We start from the raw sequence: 24,993 nt of genomic DNA, 5'->3' as shown, positions 1-24,993 counted from the left end.
AGTCAAAAAATTGGTTCAAAGGGCTCTGAGCACTATGGGACTTCACATCTATGGTCATCAGTCCCCTAGAACTTAGAACTACTTAAACCTAACTAACCTAAGGACAGCACACAACACCCAGCCATCACGAGGCAGAGAAAATCCCTGACCCCGCCGGGAATCGAAACCGGGAACCCGGGCGTGGGAAGCGAGAACGCTACCGCACGACCACGAGATGCGGGCACCTTTTAGTCGCTCGGGAACTGGGTCTTTATGTAGCTCATCTTGTCTTCATGAGAAAGTCGCCAGTCTCATATGGACGAACAACATCTGAAAATGTCTCCTACCCAATACCATCATACTATCATTTCCAGTCACTTAATGAACCGCGATGATCCTGAGGGAGGTCATTTTCCTGCATTGTTGTTTTCTTGTGGTGCAATTACTTTATTTCATAATTTAGGTATTAGCTAATTACGCCCCTTTCGACGTTTTCAAACCACTCTTAAATTTTTTAAGTGTATAGCATGATACATACACATTTCACACATCTGCGTGGAGGAAGCAACATATTATGCCGTCCTTAATAAAAGTTTCTCACACTCTTGGTTGTTACGACACAACTACCTCACACGTGTAGTTGGTAAGCAAAACCCAGCGAGGAGGCGCAGTGGATAGCATACTGGACTCGCATTCGGCAGGAAGACGGTTCAAACCCACGTCCGGCCATCCTGATTTAGGTTTTCTGTGATTTCTCTAAGTCGCTTGAGGCAAATGTCGGGATGGTTCCTTTCAAAGGGCACAGCTGACTTCCTTCTCCATCCTTCCCTAATCCCATGGTACCGATGACCTTATTGTTTGATCCCCTCACCGAAGTAGCCATCCAACCAACCGTATGAAAATGGAGAAAAATGCAATTTTTGGGCTGGATTTATCACTGTACTGGTGTACTGGTGATATACATTAATTTCACATTTCAAATTAAACGCCCACTGCGTTTGATTACGGAAAACTTCTAAATATTGGTTGTTAATCCCCGTAACAGAGACTTCCCGTAGCAGCAAGCATCTTATTGAAGATATACAGCGCATAACATGCTGTACCTTTCCCTGAGTACCAAGTCGTCTGAAGTCCCACAGACATTAATTCGCTAGCTCCTATCGCTAGGGAAAAATGTGCAACGGAAGTCTAACATCCGGATTTAAGGTCTGCCGATCATTGATTGAATTTCATTAAATTTTCCTTAGTACTTCTCTGTAGCTCTAACATCCGGATTTAAGGTCTGCCGATCATTGATTGAATTTCATTAAATTTTCCTTAGTACTTCTCTGTAGCAGTGTACATGGGAGTCATCACACCATAATTCTGTAAGGAAGAAAATTGTATCAACTACCATAATGATTAGCTGGGTCAGCGAGAGCAACATAAAGGCACATCCGCTTACACACAATTTTCTGCCAATGTCGATTCTTCAATGCTGCCTTCTACAGCACAGCGGGAAGAAAACACGAAACGTAATGACAATTACGCGTATGAAGTGAATTCTCGCCGGGTAAAGGGCAAGTTCTACTCCATCTGAATTTAGCTGAATGATGGCAATTGTATCACCCGCGAGAGCCCGACAGTGCTTATGAAAATGACTTTAAGGTTACACAAAGTTCCTTATTGGAAAATTCCGAACTAATTACTATCCGAAGTCACCACTTAAGTGCGCACGGAAGCGACCCGTCAGTGTCACCATCACAGCGATTCGTCTTCTAGAGAACTCTTCCACGACCCAGGCGCTTCTGCCTCGCCTCCGACCACAGGCACCGAAAACCTGGAGAGAGCGAACTGACCAACCAATAAAACCAAATTCTTTCGTTATTGCAGGCGTCCCCTACAATTAGAAGCAAGAGAGACGACGTCTGTTTAGTCATTCTCAAAATTTTTCCATTGGTGCAACGTCTGAAGTTTGAACGAAGAGAGCCTATCGCACAGGGACGAGCAACTAAAACTTGCACAGATAATGCTCAGACAACCGGCCTGAGTGGCATCACAAGTCAGCTTTGAAAGTTGAATTCATCCGTTGGTTCCAGGCCTCTGGTGCAAAGCTAAAACAAGAAAGTACACCTGAATTCACACAGTTGCAGTTACATCCACATTCATTTAATCCAGCAATCATCCATGTTTAGGACAGGTGGATACATCTAAGTGCTGTCCCGAGCGTAATCTTCGTCTGTGGCACTGAAAAGAATGAGAAAATTCAGGCACAGAGAAAGGCAGTGCTGTGAAATTAATAAAAGCAATTTCTCACTTTGATACTGAGCACGACACGTAGATGTATCCACCAATATGAAAGGTGGATTGCCTGTCACCTTTCATTGCTTCCCCGATCGAGATTAATACCACTGACTTCACACCTGAGACATTTGTGTATGGAAGAACCATGGCTGTTATTTAACAGATATCGTTTCCTCCACACGTGTGGAATATACACTGAATCACCAAGAAACTGGAATAGGCGTGCGTATTCAAGTACAGAGATATGTAAACATGCAGAATACGGCGCTGCGCTCGGCAACGCCTATGTAAGACAACAAGCGTCTGGCGGTTATGACTGGCGGTTGCTGCTACTACGACGACAGTTAATCAAGATTTAAGTGAGTTTGAACATGGTGTTATAGTCGGTGCACGAGTGACGGGACGTTTCAAAATTTATCGAGTGTATGGACGTGTAAGGGTATGGAGACAACCTTATGAAACCATGTACCCTGCATGTCAGCAGGGGACTGTTCTATCTGGTGGGGGTTTTGTAATGGTGTGGGGCGTGTGTAGCTGGAGTGATATGGGACCCCTGATATGTCTAGATACGACTCTGACAGGTGACACGTGCGTAAGAATCCTCTGTCGTTATCTGGAAAAGTTTATGTCAACATTGTGCATTCCGACGGACTTGGGCATTTCCAACAGGACCACGCGAGACCCCAAACGTCCATTACTGCTACAGAGTGGCTCCAGGAACAATCTCCTGAGTTTAAATACAAACTCCCCAGACATAAAAATAATTGAGCATCTCTGGAATGCCTTGCAACGTGCTGTTCAGGAGAGATCCCCAACTCCTCGTATTTATGGGCAGTCCTGCAGCATTCATCGTGTCAGTTCCCTCTACCACTACTTAAGTCATTAGTCGAGTCCATCCACGTCGTGTCACGCATGGCGCTGAGACATTGTCTACGGCTACATCAACATACATACTGTGCAAACCATCGCACGGTGCTTGGTGGAGGATACCCTGTGCCACTACTAGTCATTTCCTTTCGTGTTCGACACGCAGATAGAGCGGAGAAAAACTACCGTTTATTTGCCTCAATGTGAGCCCTAATTTCTCGTTTCTTATCTTTGTGATCCTTACGCGAAATTTATGTTGATGGCAGTTAGATCGTTCTGCTGTCAAATTCAAAACGTCTTTTCTCTAAACTTTTTTCAATAGTATTCCTCAAAAAGAATGTCACCTTCGCTTCAGGGATTCACATTTGAGTTCCCGAAGCTCAAGATAATACGTGTTTGATGTTCTGACCTACCGGTAACAAATCTAGCAGCCCTGCTCTGAACTGCTTCGATGTCTTTCTTTAATCCGACCTGATGAGGTCGCCAAAAACTACAGCAGTACCCAAAAATAGGTCGCACCAACGTCCTACGTGCGGTCTCCTCTGCAGATGAACCACACTTTCTTAAAATTAGCCCAATAAATCGAAATCGACCATTCTCTTTTACTACCACAAGCCTCACATGGTTGTTCTATTGCATATCGCTGTGGAGCTTTACGGCCAAATATTTAAAGGACGTGGCTGTGTCAAGCAGGACACTGCTAATGCTGTATTCGAATGGCACAGGGTTGTTTTTCCTACTGAAACGCATTAACTTATATTTTTCTACCTTTAGAGCCAGCTGCAATTTATCACACCAACAAGAAATCTCGTATCGTTCTACAGTCACTCACATTCGACAACTTCTCGTACACCACAGCATGATCAGCAGACAACCGCAGATTGCTGCCCACCCTTTACGCCAGATGGTTTATGTATACTGAAAATAATAGCGGTCCTATCACACTTCCCCGCGGCATTCCTGACGATAACTTTGCCTCTGTTGAACATTCGCCGTCGAGGACAACACACTGGGTTGTATTACTAACGAAGTTTCGAGCCACTCAAGTATCTGCGTACCTACTCCGTTTTCTCATACCTTCGTTAACAGTATGCAGTGGGGAACAGTGGCAAATGCTTTTCGGTAATCTAGAAATATGGTATCCGCCTATTGACCTTCACCCACAGTTCGCAATATATCATGTAGGAAAAGGGCAAGCCGGCCGGGGTGGTCGAGCGGTTCTAGGCGCTACAGTCTGGAACAGCGCGACCACTACGGTCGCAGGTTCGAATCCGGCCTCGTGCATGGATGTGTGTGATGTCCTTAGGTTAGTTAGGTTTAAGTAGTTTTAAGTCTAGGGGGCTGATGACCTCAGAAGTTAAGAAGGGGTAGGACGTCAAACGGGCCGACTTGGAGCAGGAGAGGTACCACAGGACATTTTAATTTCTACTGTGTATACTTTTACAAATAAATTCATAAAACTTTGTCAGCATGACCAGGAAGGACTGAGGACTCACACTCATAGCAGTGGAAGTTCAAAAATGTAGCAAAATACCTTTTTCTTTACATGTGAAATTTCATCATTTTTTCACTTACAACTGGCTGCATTTGTTTCTGTAGGTACACTTTTCTTTCTAAGAAAGAGAGGTTCTTCGATGTATTTTGCACAGCATACAAGCAGTACTTACAGGTGTATGGAAATCTAGAATTTTCCAAATCTATTAAAAACTGTGGTAAAAATTGAGATAATTAACTGTAAAATTTGAGTTTTTTCTAAACATGAAGTTTAAAATGTAACAGTTCGTTCATTTTTTCATAAATTAAATAAACACTAGGGTTTCATACACATGTAACTATAGTTTGTATGCTGTGCAAAATTCATCGAAGAATCTCTCTTACTTAGGAAGAAAAGTGTACCTATAGCAACAAATGCAGCCGGTAGTAAGTGAAAACATTATGAAATTTCACATGTAAAAAATGTATTTTGTTACGTTTTTGAGCTTCCACTGGTATGAGTATGAATCCTGAATCCTTCCTGATCATTCTTTCAACGTTTTATGAATTTATTTGTGAAACTATAGGCAGTGGAAACCAAAATGTCCTGTGGTGCCTCTCCTGCTCCAAGGCGGTCTATTTGACGTCCTATCCCCCTTAAGTCCCATAGAGCTCGGAGCCATTTGAACCATTTGAAAAGGGCAAGCTGGCGCCATTCGAGTCCATGAATTCTCTTTGAGAGCCGTGAACCCATATACACAACACAATTGATGGGTGATGAGGCTTTTCGACGCTATATCCCATGTTTTTGAGAAAGTGCACTCCTGATTTCTCTCATGCATGCTGCTGAGACATTCTCCTGGCGCCATTCGTGTCCGTAATTTCTCTATGAGAGCCGTAAGGTCGCAGAAGAAGAGGCGCCGGGGGAAACAGAGAAAGCAGCAGGAAGAACAGCGTCCAGAACACGCTCCAGCAGCTGCCCGTAAATAGAAGCGTCGGGGCGGCGGGCGTCTCGGTGAGGCGTGACGCCGGCCCGCACAGACGGCTGCAGCCAGCAGGAGGCCTGTTGCGTCTCGTGAAGTGGGGGCGGGGGAAGGCGCGAGAAGGCTGGCGGGATGGTACGGGGGGAGTAGGAGGCCTTGCAGCGGGAAGCCATTCTTCAGGGCAAACCTCGCCGCCTCCCCTCAGCGCACATTTGTCTTTTAAATTCAATTCCGACCTCCAAAAAGAGAGAAGACACAAGCCGATTAAGGACTTCTCTTATTTTTCCCGGGCCTACCCTCGCGTTAACTTCTGCGTACTGAAGAGCGGCGCGGAATGTATGAGGTGAGCCTCCGTCGCGGATAATGTTAAGGGGAAGGAGACGGAGAGGGAATATTAACGCTGGAAAGCGGGCCATTACTGCCCTAACGTGCACGGTAAACAAAGCGGGCGCTAATTGTATAGCCTCTGCCGTTATGTTTTCGTTGTGAACTGGAAGGCAAATTTTCATGCTGACTGCTTAAAAGTTTCTGGCTTACTGGTTCAACGTACCTCTGCCGTGAGCTATTCGTGAGAGTATTCAACTTTCCTTCCATAAATTCGGCTGAGATCGCATCATAATGATACGTTGGAATTCGTACTCTTCGATAGTAATGTCATGTATTTATCAGACAAAACTTAGCAGGTACTGTGTATCGCCGATTTTGCTCTATGAATTTGTAGCGCTATTGGAGAACGTTACCTTTGCAGAAAGATGACCAATGGTTCAAATGGTTCTGAGCGCTATGGGACTTAACTTCTGAGGTCATCAGTTCCCTAGAACTTAGAACTACTTAAAACTAACTAACCTAAGGACGTCACACACATCCATGCCCGAGGCAGGATTCGAACCTGCGATCGTAGCGGTCGCGCGGTTCCAGACTGTAGCGTCTAGAACCGCTCGGCCACTTCGGCCGGCAGAAAGATGACAACAATGGTTTATGCATGACGGGCGAATACCCAGTTTTCCACTTTCAGTGCAACTGTACCTCACTGCAACGTTTCATTGTAGGTACAGTGCTCGAGGAGGTCCGCCAGCATGCCATACCCTTTCACCTGACCCGAATCCGTTAGATTTCTGGCTATAGGGACATTTAAAGGCAGTGGTGTGCACCTAATCTGTAGTCAATGTATAGACGTTACGGGATCATGTGACCAAAAGATATGTCGTAGTCCGAATGTGCCCAGGTTTATTTGAAAGACTGCTTGATTCACTGCACAGAAGGGCTAAAGGATGTGTGTTAACCATATGCAGCATTGCATTTAGTGTTTACTTCTACCTAATAGACAGTTGGGAATGAGAGAACGGACCGGCCCATATCTCACCACGTACTGGTTTCCGTATATATCACTGTAGGTCCCTTTCTCCCGGTTTAGACCAGCACTAGCTCCTGCAGAAATATCTGACAAGTTTTTAAAAATACTGTCGGATTGCCTTCATGTTAAATCAAATAAAAAAGCAGCGACGTTATTATTATATGTCCGAATCGCAACTTGTGTTGGTGACACGTGACATTATTCCATTCATGTGAGTTTCTCGCTATGTATGTAAGATATGCAGGAGTATTTCGGAATCTGGGACGTAGATGAAGGGGATGACAGAACTGGAAGTGTAAGGATGTGTGACGAGTCGCGCCCGAGTTGCTCAGTCTGAAAATATCTTATCACGGAAGGCAAAGACAAAGTTCACGTTCAGAACTAGTATACCATCCTACTCGGCTAGAAAGCTCGATAAAAGACGTCTAAGCCACAACAAACATCCTAAATATTTTAGTACGATGTTGGATAGAATATTGACTTTCAAGGGTTATTAGTCTTGATATACTGCCAAACTCTGAACTAAAATGTAGAATGGAAGCTTCTAAAGTCATTCTTCGCCAATGCTGTAATGATGTGCCCTGGTCTTGGTATGTTGAGAAGCAGAATATTACTCTCCAATTTGGCTCAGCATTACCCACATAACCTGAGGGAATGTGAGGGCACGATGCATTCGTGGTAGGTAATTATTCTCACCAGAGTGTGTCTGTGGTAGAGAGAGCGTGACCAAACTTAATGGTTTGAGGAGCGTCCTGTTAGAGTGGTCCGCTGATTTCTTAACGACAAAGGAGAAATTTTCAACTATATTTTAAAAGGTTTTGAATATGGAGACTAATACGCTGTTACACTATACTTCTTTCCATCCTTGCGGGAGTGACCAAACGATGCATAGATAAGCTAGTGCGACGTGGTTCAACGTGAAAAAGCGTGATAAATTCTTAGACAACTTAAAGTAGCTGTTAATGCTTGCCTACGATATGCGGAAATGTTACGTTTTTTTCCATGAAGTCATCGAAGTAAATCTGGCAAGCAACATGACTTTTATAGTTATATTTTATAGTTGTAGATCAGAAATTTACATTTATTCACGACTGGCTTCAATTACGGGCGTCTTAAGATATGTTAGACACTGATTAAGAGTTAAGAAGTATATAATGCTAAAAACAGATAATATTGTCGAGGACTATGACAGTCTTCATTGGAAATTGTGTTATCTATTTATTAGCAGTAACGCGTTTCGCCCTTTTAGCTCAAGTTCAGATTAACATAAGAAGTAATATAGTGAGCCAACATCCGTCATTTAATGTCAGCATATGGCACTAAGATCAAATTTTAGTCCTTACGTCACATGCTGGCATTAAATGTCGGATGTTGGTTCACCACATTTAATGCCTGCACATGGCATTAAGACAAAATAATTTTTTTTAATTCCATGTGCTAGCTTTAAATGACGGATGTTTGCTCACCACATTACTTCTTACTTTAATCTTAAGGTGCCCCACAAGAGCAAACGCGTCAATGCCAGTAAACAATAAAACAATTTGCAAATAAAACTGTCTTATTTCTATAAATTCATAACCGGTTGCTGTACTAGGCGCCCATCATGAAATGGAGCAGATCTCAGATAACATTGTAATCAATGCGTCGTCTATGTAAGCAGAGAAAAGCGAATCTGGGAACGCTATCCAAAACCGCTCATGAAAAATAGAAAACTGGGATCTACAGGACGATACAAATTTTCTAAGAAATCAGACTATTAAATGAACTTCTAGAAAATTAAATGATAGTAAAAATGGACTTCGCACGATTTAATGGCCTACCGCGATACACACGTAAAAAATAACGAAGACACAGTAATGGAATCTTTCTTCATAGAGATCAGATCCCTAAAACGAAAGTGCCTAATCTGTGTCTTCAAAGAACCTTCTAATGTAGGCGGGTTTGGTCTATTTCCAACCTGCCCCCTAAGAGTGGAATTTATGTATTAGCATATAATTATAGCAGGTGACATTAACATAAATTTATCCACAACTGTTCATTCACTTACTTTAGCTTGCGCCTAACTATCACTCAACAAGTGCTCATACATTCATGGATATCATCATCATCACCATCATCAGCCAGGAGGATCACTTGGAGATGTGGCCTCTTTGAGTCGGCGTGCAACACAAAATCCTAGCAGGTTCTTCATTTCCGCCAATCTTGAGTTTCCCGTTGCCAGTTCAATTCGGTTGTCTTTAAGTCTCTGTCCCATCTGTCCAGTGGTCTTCCCCTTAATCTTTTTTGATACACTGGACTCCAGTCTCATTCAATATCCACATCTCACAGTCGTAAGCTATTACTGGCAGTATACATTGGTCAAAGCTGGGCCAACGTCTTGGGCTTCAAAACTGAGGCGTATCTTCCATACGCTTGCCAGTCTAATTCAATTCGTCGAAATATTTCTGGTCTTAGGTCTCCTTCCATATTTCCCAGTTGACCCATATAGACATATTGTGTTACCTTGAAGTTGCGTACTTCAAAGATGTATTTTCTTCCGGTGTCGATTGATTCATCATGATCTTGGTATTATCATAGTTCATTTTTCGGCCAACTTCATAGCAGACTGACGCAAGTTCGGTAACCAGTATCTGAAGTTCTGCTATCTACTTGCAAGTAGGCAAGTAGTACAATATCAACGAACCTCAGGTTAATCTCTTTCCCAGAATTTGGATTCCCTTTGTTTTCCAATCCAATATAGACACTGCTTTTTTGAGGACGGCTGAAAATAGTTTTGAAGACTTAGACATGTTGTTTTATGTCCTTTCCAATGTGAAATTTGTTGGTGTCTTCAACAACATTCATAAAAGCTGTGAAGTATGTGTAAAACTTCATTATAGGCCTGTTCCTTGCTCTGTTATACCCTCAAACAAAGCTGGGTGACTGATCGAATTGAATGTCTTTTCTAAATTTCTGAAGGCGAGGCAAAGAGGTATATAGTACTCATTTGTTGTACTAATTGTTTCTCATTGAGTGAAGGTGTGATCAGTTGTGCTAAATATTGCGCGGAACCCGGCTAGCTCAGTGGGTTGGACAAGCTCAAGTATAGCGCTCAATCTGGTAGTAAAAATTGTAGTAGAAACTTTGCACAGAATGGGCAGCAGGCTGATAGGGCGATAGTTCTTTATATCTTTAGTACTACCTTTCTTCTGTATTTGGCTTATTTCGCCTTTTTTCCAATCTCTTGGTAATTTTCCACTGTGCAAAGAATTTGAAAATGTAGCTAAATGCTTTATAGATTCGAATCCATCAGCTTTAAGATATCGACTGAAAGGTCATGACTACCTGGAGCGGTTCATTTCTCCATCTTGTCTATAGCATGTTGACTTTTAAGGAGACTATTTCTGGGATTTGGGAAGCAGAGGCTTTCAATTCGTCTAGGATTAGGATATCATGATTGAATTTACTGTACAGATTGCAATAAAAGTTCTCAATATCTTCGGGTGTTTCTTTCTTATCTTTAATTCGGCCACGGTCTGTGTCCAGCGATATTAAAAAAAATGTGTGTGAAATCTTATGGGACTTAACTGCTAAGGTCATCAGTCCCTAAGCTTACACACTACTTAACCTAAATTATCCTAAGGACAAATACACACACCCATGTCCGAGGGAGGACTCGAACCTCCGCGCGGGACCAGAGGCACAGTCCACCAGCGATATTAGCTAATACTTTCCAATCATAAGATTCCGCTTAGCTATCTTTACACTAGATTTACTTTCAAGACTGACTTTTAGTATATCTCCTTCATACTTCTGGATGTCATCTTTCATGCTCTTCTCAGAGACTTGCACAGTTCTGTATATTGTATCTTACCTTTGCCTATTTCTACTTTCAATTTTCTTCTCTTGTCCATCAAACTTATCGTTTTATTTATCAGCTTCTTTGGTTGTTTTTGAGATTTGCAAAAGCCACCCATTTCTTCAACTGTTGTGTTTGTCTTTGTTACTGCTTCTGCTTCACTTTCTTTTAATTTTCTCTTAATCCTTCCTTGAAATTCCTGTCCCTATTCTTCGAGATTTTTGAAATTTAATTTTTTTCTTTTTACTTTAATTAGTTTCAGTTCTTCATCTTCTGTATTCAGTTCAAATTTTGCTCTTTTAGTCGATGATCACTGTTTGTATCGAACCTGTTCAGCACAGAGACATCTTTAACGTTTTGAGGCCTATTGGTAAGAATGAAGTCTATTTCATTATTAAGTGTAAAGTTAAGACCCTCTCCAAGTCCATTTGCTTCTCGATGAACGTATTAATAATAGGTGTTTTTATGCATTTTGCATATTGAACCAGTCTCTCACCCTTTTTTTTTGTCTAATCACGTGTGTCAAAAACTGATTCATCTGTGTTGTACGTTCCAGCTTTGGCATTAGAGTCACCAATTCAAAATTTATAAAAGCAATCTCACAGACATATTTGCAACAAAATCCCCAAACAAAGTAATTCGTACCATACAAACAACTGCACCTGGCTTATCTGCCCACGATACAATTTTCAGGCTGACTCGCTGGAAAGTAAAAGGAAGAAACCACAATTGACTACATACACAGTATAGGCGCAAAAAAAAAAAAAAAAAAAAAAAAAAAAAAAAAAAAAAAAAAAAAGAGAAAGATTGGATACGATTTCCGATCTTTTCCCATAAATAACCGAAAAACTTTGTGGCAATAATAAAAAACTTCCTCAACTATACGACTAATATGCTCCCCTGCAGACCAGAAGAGTGAGAACGAAACCCTCACTACGGCTAAATGATGAGCTAAAGCAACTCCTGAATCTCCGAGACACTGCGCATTGGATATACAAAGTACATCCCAAACCTGAAAATCAAATTAGGTACAAGCTAAAGCGGAACAGAGTCAGTCAAGTCGTGAGAAAAGCTAATCTCAGGCACGCTAATACAGTAACCAACAACACACGTAAACCGGCTGCCGTAAGCGTGGTCCTGGTATAGGGGAAATAAAAGCTGCAGCTGACACCATTATCCTAGCCAAGGAAGTGAACCGGTATTTCACATTAGCTACAACGACGACTCTACCTCAAACGAAACAGTCTATTTCATTACAGATTTATTTATTACTGAATTGCGGTAAACGACAGCAGTCACGAAAATTTCTGCCTTAAGGGTGTTACTAGAAATACCGTCAAAAAGTCTATCATTCTTATAAGATCAGCATCTGTTAGACAAGATGGCATCATGGTGTAAATGGCGAAGCCTTACATTAACCCACTACTGTATTAGGTTCTAAATTCTTTTCATTATACATCAATAATGTAGCACCAGTTTTTCCCTACTGTATTTACTACATTTGTATATAAGTGCGAAACCAAAAAACTTAAAGCACCTACCGACAGTTACAATATTGACCTGCATGAGTAGAGAGTCACTGCAGTTTCTTGCACTAATCGTGTCAGCATGCGTGAGAGCTTTTGGCCAGTGCCATATTACATCTGTACATGTAATATTTGAAGGTCACTGACAACACATGAGAAGTTAACTCAGGGGCAGGGAGGGGAATGTATGGGAAGCGGAGGTTGTCCAATTGCTCTGGTGCAATAGAGATAATTCGACTTCCTGTGCTCTGCGGTGAGAAGACAGTTTGGTCAGTTTAATACTGCTGTAACAAATTATTCAAAATATTGCATGATTGCAGTGTGACGGGTAATGGGGAACAGCGCCGCACTTTAGACTGTGATGCATTGTTGGGACCATACACATATGCACCCACTTTATTTTCTACTATTTTGGATGGACATGTTCTTTGGCAAACAATGGCTGTATTGAGAATGGGCATAGCGCGAAACCGGTCAATGACTAAATAAACATTCATTTTAGTTGCAACTCTCGCTGTATCGTTTTGCGTCGTATTCCAAAACTATCCCAAGAATCAGATGGCATCACGCTGACATTACACTGGCGTCACACCAGTGTTACAACTGAAGTCAATGTCCTGATTTACCATGGCCTGTGCTGCATGAAAAACATATTACCTGCTCTATGTGTGTTCACGAATGTGACTTTTCCCTCATTTCCCTGGTTCAAGAAGTAACCTTTGTATTAGAGGCAGTTTTAGAGAGTAAAAACTCTAGGAGAGGGTAGATATTGGAATACATCCAATAAGTAACAGAGGACGTGGTATTAAAGTGCTTCTCTGAGATGAGTATCAGAAAAGTCATTTTAATTATACTAATACCATTTTAATTATATTAATACTATTAAAATTTTTATCTTAGGTAACTTTGATGTAAAGAAAAGTACTGCATGTGTGAAACCCTGGTGCGATGTAAGAGAGGTCCTGAAGGCCCTAATCTGAGCAGGATAGATGAATAAAAAGATAAAATACATAAATAAATAAAATATCGCAAATATAGAGAACAGGAACTGAAGGTCGGTATGTAAGAGAACAAATGAAATGAAAGAAATAAATTATCAACACCAATAAGAGGGTGTAGTTTGTGATAAAATTGTAGAGCTGCAGTGAAACTATGTTTTCTTCCGCTTATAGGTCCATTTCTCTATTTTTCAAATATCACCAATATCCAGGAGCGAAACAACCAAAGCCGGCCGCGGCGGCCGTACGGTTCTAGGCGCTGCAGTCCGGAACCGTGGCACTGCTACGGTCGCAGGTTCGAATCCTGCCTCGGGCATGGATGTGTGTGATGTCCTTAGGTTAGTTGGATGTAAGTAGTTCTAATTCTAGGGGACTGATGACCTAAGATGTTAAGTCACATAGTGCTCAGAGCCATTTGAACCATTTTTTGAAACAACCAACAATGAAGCAGAAGCTTACAAAAAAAAAAAATAAGTGTATACGCATGTGAGATAGGGTTATACATTGTATCACAAGACGAGATTGACGGTATGATCTCTAATTGTATTCTCAGTTGGTTCTGATTAAAAGAAACCTCTCTTACTCTCTCTCTCTCTCTCTCTCTGTCACACACACAAAACTATAATCACTGTAATGACGTAAAGTTGTGCACCGTATGACGTGTTGCAGGTATCCCGCCACCATCGACTCCGCACCGTCCGCCTGAAGTGACGACGACGGAACTGCCGGTCGTCACAGGTAAAAGCTATTCCTTCATAAATTCTGTTGCAGTTACCTTCGTGTCTTTGTTTCAAGAAAGTGAGTGTCGCTATAAAAATGCGTATAAGAGGGACTTTAAGTGGATTAGTCTGTCGTCAGTCTACATTACACAAAAAAGGAAAATAAATAAAAATAAGGTAGCTGAAATGTCTGTATTTAGTGCAACGTGAAAGTAGTATTATATTTCCGTAATGGTTTTATCTTTGGTAACTGTTGTTTCTAGTTTGTTGGACAAAAAGCAAAGGAAACATTGGGTAGTAAGCTCTGTGTTGGCTCTGCAGGCAGCGCTGCTGTCATACTAACCATACAGTATATCAACACTCAGAATGGGATACGGCCATGCCACGACAGTGCCTACCTATTTGTTCTTTACTTTGCAGTACCTGTCTTGTGAGTCAGCAGGAGCTGTCTAAGATGTCGACCCATTATAGAGCTCAGACCTTTTCAACGAGTGTCCTACGAACTAGGGTCAGGGCATTTGGCTTCCCAACTGGAAAATTATTGGAGGATGTTGCCAATTATACTATTTATCCTACAACTTCATATGCTAAACTCTACCTGCCTAACGTGCTTCTATTGCGCAATAGCATTTGAACACTATCACATCGAAAGTTGCTAGAGGTAGCATGGATCTATGGATCTGCTGCCTGTCTGGAGCAGATGTTGGTCGTCATGAGTTGCCGATATGTCCCATTATTCAACGGTGACCTTTTCAGTACTCACACTCACGTCCATGTCCTGCAACACTGCGTAGGGCAGGTGCAAGTATTGTATGAGCAGGAAATGGAATTCGAAAACTCTACACATACATGTGGGCCCTGATGATTCATATGGAGCAATTGCAACCGTTAACAACATTGGATTCACCTGTGTTTCAGGTTTTGCTATCTCTTTATATATTAGATATAAGCATGTTTTATTCTATGTGTAGAATCAGCTCAAGAGCAGAATCTGATATAAACACGTTTTATTCCATGTGTAGAGTCAGCTCAAGAACAGAATCTGATGGCGGATTATGAAGTAGTTGAAGCAAGCTTGGGGTGTAGTGAGTTCGGCTGTGGTCTGCATGAGCGTGGGCTTATAATTAATATATTCCTTATTAAATATTGTATTACAACATCCAAGTGCAAGTGCAAAAATTGAAAGCTTAGCGGTCAATAACACAAGTAAAAAATTTAGAATACTGGTATCACCAGTATTCTAAATTTTTACTTGTGTTATTGATTGCTAAGCTTTCAGAAATAAAACAGTATTTCGCCCACACGGAAACACAATAATTCGTAAGTCTAGTAGGCAACAATAATACACAACAGAACATATTCTAAAACATATCCATACATTGGATAGATAAAATAATCTTACTTAACCCAGATGAACTATACAAGTGGGTTCCAACAAAAAATTACGGCTTGCTAAGACCATGATTAACTTCCCAAGCGGTCACATTAAACAGCTAAGACAAACGAACAGCTCAGTGTGATATCTACAATGTGCTACCATCTTCCACCATCCACCAGGCCAGCCCAAAAATACAACACAACTACGCAGTTATACAGAAGAAATATCTACGTGGATCATAAGGAATGCAGCATAATACACAGTAACTTATCACTAGTATACAATCATGAAACTAAGGTCTTCGTGTATATAATTTCACACTGAAAAAATTAGTCTCTCTTACTCCATGGCCCTGCTGTGCAAAAATGCGATTCATTTGGGACTGTCTCCAAGACCTCACTTTGCTTCTGTTCAACCGCATAGACACGAGCCGACTTCACTTGTCTTCTAAATGAGACTGAAAGTCCTTGCAAAGGCTTGCACCACTATGAACAGAGTTAATGAAACTAATTTGAAAAAACTGTGTAGTTGCTTAGAAACAGTCACTGGTGTTTTTCTGAATTTGTTTATTGTCGGGTTTAACTCATCAGCCGATGACCTAGTTTATAAACAGACAAGAGTAATAAATGCTATTCTACAATTTTTACAGAAATACAAATATGTATAATACTCAGTTGTGGAAGAACAATATTTAAGAACAAAAGGCTATCCGATACAGAATACATACAATTTTAGATAAAAATACATGACACGTTGATGTAGGCGTCAGACAGTGCCGTTACTAGTACGCAGAATAACAGGAAGCAACATTAGTTGCACCACTGAAATACTTCACAAGCAATGACCAGCGGCACGCTGTGTGCTGGGTGGACGGGTCGGTCAAGCTAGGTGTCATAACAGTGTCGATGCACGTTTATAGAACACCACACAGATTCGCGGCCAACGTACGTGTTACATTCAAATCTTTAAGGCACAATTGCCGGTAGTGCATTTCAGTGCATAAAAAATTTAAAAATTGCTTGCAACTCACGGGCAAAAATACTATCTTGGTTACAAAAATTCAAGCGACATATTGCATAAAACCAGCGAATAAAAATCTTTACAAGGCTTTTTATTTGTATACAATGTAAAATTGCCAAGAAATGAGCAAACGAAATATTTTACTGTCCAGATGGGCTATGTAATTTAGCATAAAAATACATTTTCATTTATATTACAAAGTTCTTGTGTCGTTGCTCATCCGACCAATTGCAAATGCTCGGATGAGCAACGACCCAGCCACACAGACTTTATAAATTATTTTCCAATAATTATATTGGCCCGTGTTGGTGCACACAGCCGCAGTGTAATCAGCCAAATGTTCTCAACCTTGCCACAAACAGTTATGGCTCACATTAACCGTCACATAGTTCTGCTGTATAACACTGCGCGTTTCCACCTCTCCTCTCCAGCGGCCTAGACCAGCAACCATGAATATGAAGATATGTACAGCTGACACGCCAGGACCGGCGCAGAATCCATTTTTTATCCACCATACAGTACACTTCGTCATTGTGACAAGTAGAAGAGGCCGCATCTGCACCATCCCATAGGTTAGCTTCTCCACTAACTGCGGCCACTGCAACTCCATGGGTCAACTTCACTGAAGCAAGGAATTGTGGTCGGCGAGCCATAACAGGCACCCGCACCGCCCTACAACTTGTCCATCAGTGTCGCTAGAGGCCTCTGTCTATGTTCCAAGTCGATGCTTCGCTGGCCCCCAAACTGTACACACTTCTGCACTGAATTACACTTACCCAACAAAGCTCAGAGTGGCGCTGCTGCTAGCCACACACCTACAACACACCAAATGGTGCGAGTTCAGAAACTTACTCTCATATGCGCGACTGGTTGCAGGGGCGGGAACAAGTGTACTAAACACATCAAAAAAGTTTTTCATCACACCAGTTCCATGACTATTGAAGATAGACGTTGACTGTGAATACTGTATTACAGACACAGTCCCTTTGATTTTTCAGAGATGTCGCTAAACCCGCTAAAAGATGTAAACAACCATGCCTGAGCAGCGCCTATTAGAAGGAGGGGTCCGACAGCCGATCAGTTCCAGTCATTCCACCAGGAAGGAGATGCATGGCTCGTGTTGTCTGTAGTTCAACCATGCCTAGACGGTCAACACCGCGTTTCGATCGCATCCGCCTTGTTATTTGTGCCAGAAAGGGCTCTCAAGAAGGGAAGTGTCCAGGCGTCTCGGAGTGAACCAAAGCGATAATTGTAAACTCAGGCTTCCGCGGCCGTTGTCACAGTCAATAAAATTCTTCTGGATTTGAGGCCACATTGTCATCTGTAAAATTCCGACGTTTCGGTGACTGTTGCAAGGAGCCTTACTCATGGTGTATTGCTAACTCCCTGAGGAAGGCGCCTTGCAACAGTCGCCGAAACGTAGGAATTTTGCAGATGACAATGCGGCCTCAAACCCAGAAGAATTTTATTGGCATAGTGATGATGATTGGACATGGAGGAGATACATAGAGACAGGAACTGTCGATTACATGCCTCACTCAGGCCGCCGAATGGCTACTACTGCAGTGGATGACAGCTTCCTACGGATTATGGCTCAAATGAACGCTGACAGCAACGCCAACATGTTGAATAATGCTTTTCGTGCAGTCACAGGACGTAGTGTTACTACTCAAACTGTGCACAATAGGCTGCATGATGCGCAACTTCACTCCCAACATCGATGGCGAGGTCCATCTTTGCAACCACGACACCATGCAGCGTGGTACAGACGGGCCCAACAACACGCCTAATGGACCACACAGGATTGACATCACGTTCTCTTCACCGATGAGTGTCACATATGCCTTCAACGAGACAATAGTCCGTGATGTGTTTGGAGGTAACCCGTTCACGCTGAACGCCTCAGACACACTGTCCAGCGAGTGCAGCAGGGTGGAGGTTCCCTGCTGTTTTGGGATGGCACTATGTGGGGCCGAAGCACTGCACTGGTGGTACTGGAAAGCGCCATAATGGCTGTACAATACGTTAATTCCATCCTCCGATCGATAGTGCAACCATATCGGCAGCATATTGGCGAGACATTCGTCTTCATGGACGACAATTCGCGTCCCCATCGTGCACATCTTGTTAATGACTTCCTTCAGGATAACGGCATCGTTTGATTAGTTTCCCAGGCATGAAACCTATCGAACATGCCTGGGACAGAAAGAAAAGCGCTGTTTATGGACGACGTGACCCAATAACCACTCTGAAGGATCTACGCCGAATCGCCGTTAAGGAGTGGGACAATCTGGACCAATAGTGCCTTGATGAACTTGTGGATAGTATGCCACGACGAATACAGGCATGTATCAGTGCAAGAAGACATACTACTGGGAATTAGGGGTACCGGTGTGTGCAGCAGTCAGGACCAACACCTCTGAAGGTCTCGCTGTATGGAACATGGAATGTGTGGTTTTCCTGAGCAATAAAAAGGACGGAAATGATGTTTATGTTCACCTCTATTCCAGTTTTCTGTTCAGGTTCCGAAACTCGTGGAACCGAGGTGATGCAAAACTTTTTCTGATTTGTGTACGATATTTAAGTTTCACAGCGCAATGCAGTGACATAAATGTACCAAGTGTCTGAAACTGTACTAGGGTAAAAAGTCAAGAGGTTGTAGTATGCAGGATGAAGAAGACTCTGATAACATATATACACGCGTTGAGCGATTGAAAGCTATGATTGAGTAAATACTGCGAGGTAGGTGTCTCCTTTTGATGATCTGTAAGTCACTCTCACCTGATGTTTCTCCTGTGGTGGAAGCCATCACCACCCCGTCTCAGGCCTCGTGATCCGCATATGAAGGAGGTGTCTGTTCCTTCAGTTTAGCACTGTGCGCGTAGCATAAAGCGTCAAGATTACTGTATTACTCGACCTAAACACGACCAGCATCTTTTAATGGCACTTCGGTGACTGTCAGGTAAAGTGCTTACTGCATTTGATTTCAGGATTTAAAAATGACATATGACCATCTAACAGCAACAGACTTGCACGATTTAAGGATGACATTCATTACCTGCCTAATCGCCTGAGTGCAGCTTGTCTCTGTGACCATCCAAGAAGGCTGTGGAGTTATGTTGGGCAGGGAGATTTTTCGACCGCTTATTGTGTAACTCACTTACGATGTGAAAATATGTTATGGAAATTCATCATTTGTTAACTAAGCTCCCTGGACCAAACAGTTATTCACCTCGAGGAAACACGACGCTAATACCGTCCAACGTCTGGCCCTGATAATGGTCTAAAACCGGTGAGGAGGAGAATCCACACATTCCTGTAGGTATCGTACGTCCAGCTGATTCCAAATAGTATATAGGTCGATTGAACTTTTCACCCAGTTTTCCAGTCCCCAATATCTTCTGTGGAATTAAAATATGATTATCTAGCGGGTTATTTGTGGTCCGATAGGGTACATGAGTGTTCGTAAAACAGGAATGTTTAATGCTGTCAGTCAATACGCCTTTCATATAATTTCCTGGTTTTATCAAGTTCTGCAGGATGATCATGGGCACGTTTGAACGACATCTCGTTTCTTTCATTGTGTCACGTCTGCTCGTCAAGACCCATCTTTCCTGCACTGATTCCTCTTTACTGCACTGAGTCCCTACATGCGGTTCCCGCCGCCACACTACTTCAATACTACGACACACGTTAATTGTTTGAGATCAACAGTAATTCGAAAGCGATTACTTCACCCTTTTAAGGGATGATCAGTAATTCGCCGTTGAACTTAAAATCCTACCTTCTTCTAGTCAGGCTGCACCAAATACCACCAAATGAATGGAATGGTAGTTTTAAGAAAAGAAGTTTTGAATAAATGCAAATGCTGATTGTGTACCTAAATACTTGGCGTGCCTCTTCCTTTGCCTCAGGCACAAAGGCTTAACTGAGCTTCGCAGCTGGCAGCGAACTAATTCACAACTCGAGTCAAAACTTAATGTTTGCTGAAGGCATAAATAACTTTTCCTGGGTTATAATTTTTTTGACGGAAAGATGATGCGATTTTCTAATCTAGTAATCCACGTCCGCATGCGGCTGCCAAAATGAAAGGTGTTCTACATGTTATACAATAGCTGGCGTCTCCCGAAATACAGGGCGAAGTGTCGCAATGGTAAACAGCCGTAAAATAGGGGGGACCCACATTTGGGAGGTCGGTGACTCGAACACCGGCCTGGCCGTTCTGATTTAGGTTCTCTGTGGCTTCTTTAAATGTCTGAAAGCAGACGTAGGTTAGTATCTTTCAAAATAATACAGCCAGTTGCCTTCTCTATATGCCCTCAATTCGAAATTTTTTTCAGCCTCTAATAATCTCATTATCGACGGAGCATTTATCTGTAACGTTTTTTCCTCTTCCCACCTGTGACATCTTCCTTCATCTTCCCTTCTGAATATGTGTGGGATGTAACTGGGCAACTAGATGAAGCAATTGTAAAATTACAGCAACGATTTAAAGACGGCATTCATTACCTTCCTAACTGCCTGACTGCAGCTTGTCTCTGTGACCGTACAAAAAGTCTGTGGAGTCATGGCCGAAGGGGGAGGGGAGAGCTGGCAAATATAGCCGTATTGATGAGAATGTAGGGACATTTCTTGCATTCAGACTTCTGATTGGTTTGCCACAGGTCTTCTATAATGTAATGCTCCCGCTATACATTATCTCTCATTTCCATTTTCGTTAATATGAAACCTTCCATTGAACACATTTTTCAGCATGTCAAAGAACATTCGAACGAGATCTGATGAAGATCCACAGCAAAGAGACAGAGAGATAGATAGAGAGAGAGAGAGAGAGAGAGAGAGAGAGAGAGAGAGAGAGAAAGGAAGGAAAAGAGAGAGAGAGAAAGATAAACCAACTGCTTGTTGATTCTTGACTCGTTTTGTCGTTACATGGAAGGGGATCATATCGCATAAAAACAGTAAGCTTAAGTTAACTCTTATAGTTAAGGACATCGTATGTTATTACATGATTTATTATTGTAGTAAAGCATATCGTAATTATGCCCAAGCACGTACGAAACATTTAAATTTTTATCTGTAACATGTTGCACCAGAAAGATAGGTGGAGGGGGGGGGGGGGTTCCATTGATGTTTAGAAAAACGGTGAAAATTGAGAAAAACTTCCAAATATTCCCGGTTGGTATCCTCCTTCCTCACATAAAAGCTGGCTAACAAGAACTGAATCCTACAATAGGGCGGGTCTTGTACAGCTTGTTCTACGCATAAGGGTCGAAAATGAATTGTGTCTAAATAATAATAATAATAATAATAATTCCAACTGAAATGCGATTAACAAAACGCACTAAAAGACATATTATCTCCACATCTACAATGCTTCCTTGTCTTGGATCGTGGGGTTCTGTATTCTGGCGAAAGTCAGTTTTAACGAGCTATCTTCAGATGCTAAGCGAGAAGTCAGGAAGCCTTAAAAAGAATAAAAATTAATAAATAAAACAAGATAACCATCCAACCATTCTTTCAACAAATTGACTGTCTGGACTGGATAGTTGATAATTATTGTTAAAAATATGTCACTAAAATTTTTTCGTAATATATCGACCTTGACTCTTGCAGGATACAGATAACTATCATTTGCCATCATGTCAGCGGAGGAAATAATAGGCCAACAATTGTGGATGAACAGAAACCACTCTGTATAAATGACGGGTACATTTTCGGATGTACGCTCCTTCCTGCAGTCATATAAATCCTGTGTAAACACAAGCGGAATATAGTACATTCACCACAATTAATCGTAAAATACGATAACAGAGATTGTTTCGCTATTTTGTTAACGAGTACCTTGCCTCTTTTTATGACCACGAAGTTTCTTTTTATAATGGAATACATGTAAAGCCATGAATAAATCAATGAATGTATGAACTTATTGAATCTGATGGAAAACCAGAGAATGAAACGAAAACTAGTATGTCGAGCAAGGTCAGATCAGTAGGGATCAAGATTTGTTTCGAAGTCTCAGCAGCCTGCAGTGGCCTACTAGAAAGCATAAACTGTATTTCACATATTTTACCACTCTTTATTGTTTTCCTCTGCGTATAAAATTTGTCGTTTGGTTAGTCAGGAATAAATGGCAATTTAGAGAATACGAGAGTATGAGTACGGAAAGGTAACATTTTGCTTATTTTCTCCAGAACCCCTGTCATTGACACTGACGTAATCGGATGAACATCTACAGCATCACACTGTGAAAAGGTGCTAAAGAGATAGATTGGTTACCATCACGTAAGCGAAATGATTACGCTGTACGTCTATGATTGGATGTATGTTCTTTCATTCAGGAAGAAGGAAACAATATGCGTTTCGCTACACTAATATGTAACAACATGGTGTTACCTGTTCATGAATGACACTTCCTTTTAGTGGAATAATTCGCGGCAAGGCAAGCCATGGTTTTACATTACTGCTCGTCGTTTTCATGGTACCTCTTTTATTCTTCTTGCTTCTGGAAGGAACGTGATACTTGCACAACCATCTCCAGTAAAAAGAATAATCCAGAATGAGATTTTCACTGAGAAGCGGAGTGTGGGCTGATATGAAACTTCCCGGCAAATTAAAACTGTATGCCGGAACGAGACTTGGACTAGATAGACCCTGTACATTAGATTAGTAATATCATTAAGTTACGAGCAGTGTAAAATGTCTGGAAATCTAGTAATTTATATGTAATTGACATTTCATGTGATGTTTAAAATAACTTTCCGTGAGCAACAATATACGTTCATTGCAGCTGTTTTCATTCCACGATCTAGTGCCTTAGCTATCAAAGTGGGTACACCAGGACAGGCGAGCACTGAGCTATACACAATGCACTTGTGGACTGAGTTTCATGAAAGTCAGTTTACCTGATATTTATGAGAGCACGTGCTGAGACAATGGTATTTGGGAGTTCTCGTAGTCGCCAGCTTCGTTACGATTCAATGGGAAGAAGATTTGTTGATTACGGTGTGAGTTAGCCGATAGGCCACAGACGCTCTCGACGACTGATAGCCTTGTTTGGAAACTTGCACCTGCCCTGAAATGGATAACCTTGTTTGCGAGAACAGGGAATCCGTTTACGCTCCTCTGTGGCTGTCTAATGTGTGGAAGGTGCAAGGTGAACTGCTTAGTTGGAAGCTTGTCGATTCAGTTTCCGCTGCGCAAAGTTCCAATCTAGATGCGTGAGGTCGTAGCACCATCAATCTTACATCAAAATCATTTACTTATGAATTCAGCTGGATAAGTAAAAACACGTTTTCACGATGAAGTGTTTTATTACAGTCAACATGGCTTGGAGGTTTAGACGGGAAGCAGATATACAACGCAAAACCATTCCCAGATATATTAACAGTATTTGATAAACAAAGTGCTAATGAATTTCCTTTTCTAAGGCAATATGAATCGTACGGAAGAGACTGTATTTGTGTTGCGCAATAAGATATTTTACTAAAATTTTACGTTAGAGGTCCATTCACGAACATTGACAAGAACATTAATCAGAAACCTAATCTAGTATCAGAAAAAAACAATTTTTAAAAATAACATACTTCCATCGAACTCCTGCCACAGATATATGGACACACCCAGCGGGCTTCCGCCCACGTGAAAAATTAACACTGATACGAGTATAGCCGAGCAAGATCAATCATTTACAATTCTAAGGAAGATCATCAAAATTTCTTGCAACAAGCAACATTTAAGTAAGACGTCATTAGGAAACTTTTAACGGGGCCTGCCCTTAAACCAATGGAAGTTAATATTACAGGCCAGCTGGCCAAACCCTACGTATCCAACGAACATCCGCGCGCAGAAACACTAGCTGTACCTATAACAATGTTTAGGGGGCTGAGATGCTAAATTTCTTTATCCAGGTTATAGTAGTAGGCTGTCGCATTTATACATACATGGGGATCGTCTGTGAGAGCCTACAGACAGATTATATCTGGCCATTAAATACTTCAAGGAGAAACTTTTATAAGAGGAGCATGTGTAACAAAACAGAATTTAAGAAAAAATCGCAGCATCAATAAAACAACAGTATAAAATTACGTTTGCTAACAGGAATACAAACGGAGTGAGCACGGTATTATTCCTCGTACAAGCGCTGACACAATCAAACTTGGTTAGTACCGATATTTTCAGTTTTGGTTGCCGTTGGTGCCTCCCACCAGTGGCTCTACGCTCTGCACTAGTAATGCTAGACAATGTAGTAATAAACGTGCGTCAGTGATTCTACCGCAGACAGATGAGGTCGCAGCATAGTCCTGGTATTAAAACGGAACGCGCAACTCGTGCCACAAGTGGTAGGCCGGAGCAATGTCGGACGCTATCGCTCTCCTGCTGCCCGATATACACCCCAGTCAGCCGCGACTCCACGAACACCACTGCCCTGTCGAACCGTAGTGGAAAACGGCCCCTCACTAATGGTTCAAATGGCTCTGAGCACTATGGGACTTAACATCTATGGTCATCAGTCCCCTAGAACTTAGAACTACTTAAACCTAACTAACCTAAGGACATCACACAACACCCAGCCATC

At 41.8% G+C, this 24,993-nt stretch overlaps 1 protein-coding gene across 1 annotated transcript in view; it reads left to right on the top strand.

The window, feature by feature from the left end:
* The window catches only part of LOC126455015 (lachesin-like), a 1,274,520-nt gene that overhangs the window by 1,192,148 nt on the left and 57,379 nt on the right, over positions 1-24,993 (top strand). The window contains exon 8 of the mRNA XM_050091143.1: positions 13,971-14,039. Within this exon, the coding sequence (XP_049947100.1) occupies positions 13,971-14,039 (69 nt within the window). The remainder of the gene's footprint in view (positions 1-13,970; positions 14,040-24,993) is intronic.

Source organism: Schistocerca serialis, chromosome 1 (genome assembly GCF_023864345.2).
Source record: "Schistocerca serialis cubense isolate TAMUIC-IGC-003099 chromosome 1, iqSchSeri2.2, whole genome shotgun sequence".
Lineage (NCBI taxonomy): Eukaryota > Metazoa > Arthropoda > Insecta > Orthoptera > Acrididae > Schistocerca > Schistocerca serialis.
Note: the sequence above shows the minus strand (reverse complement) of the source record. Positions and strands in the feature narration are given on the sequence as shown.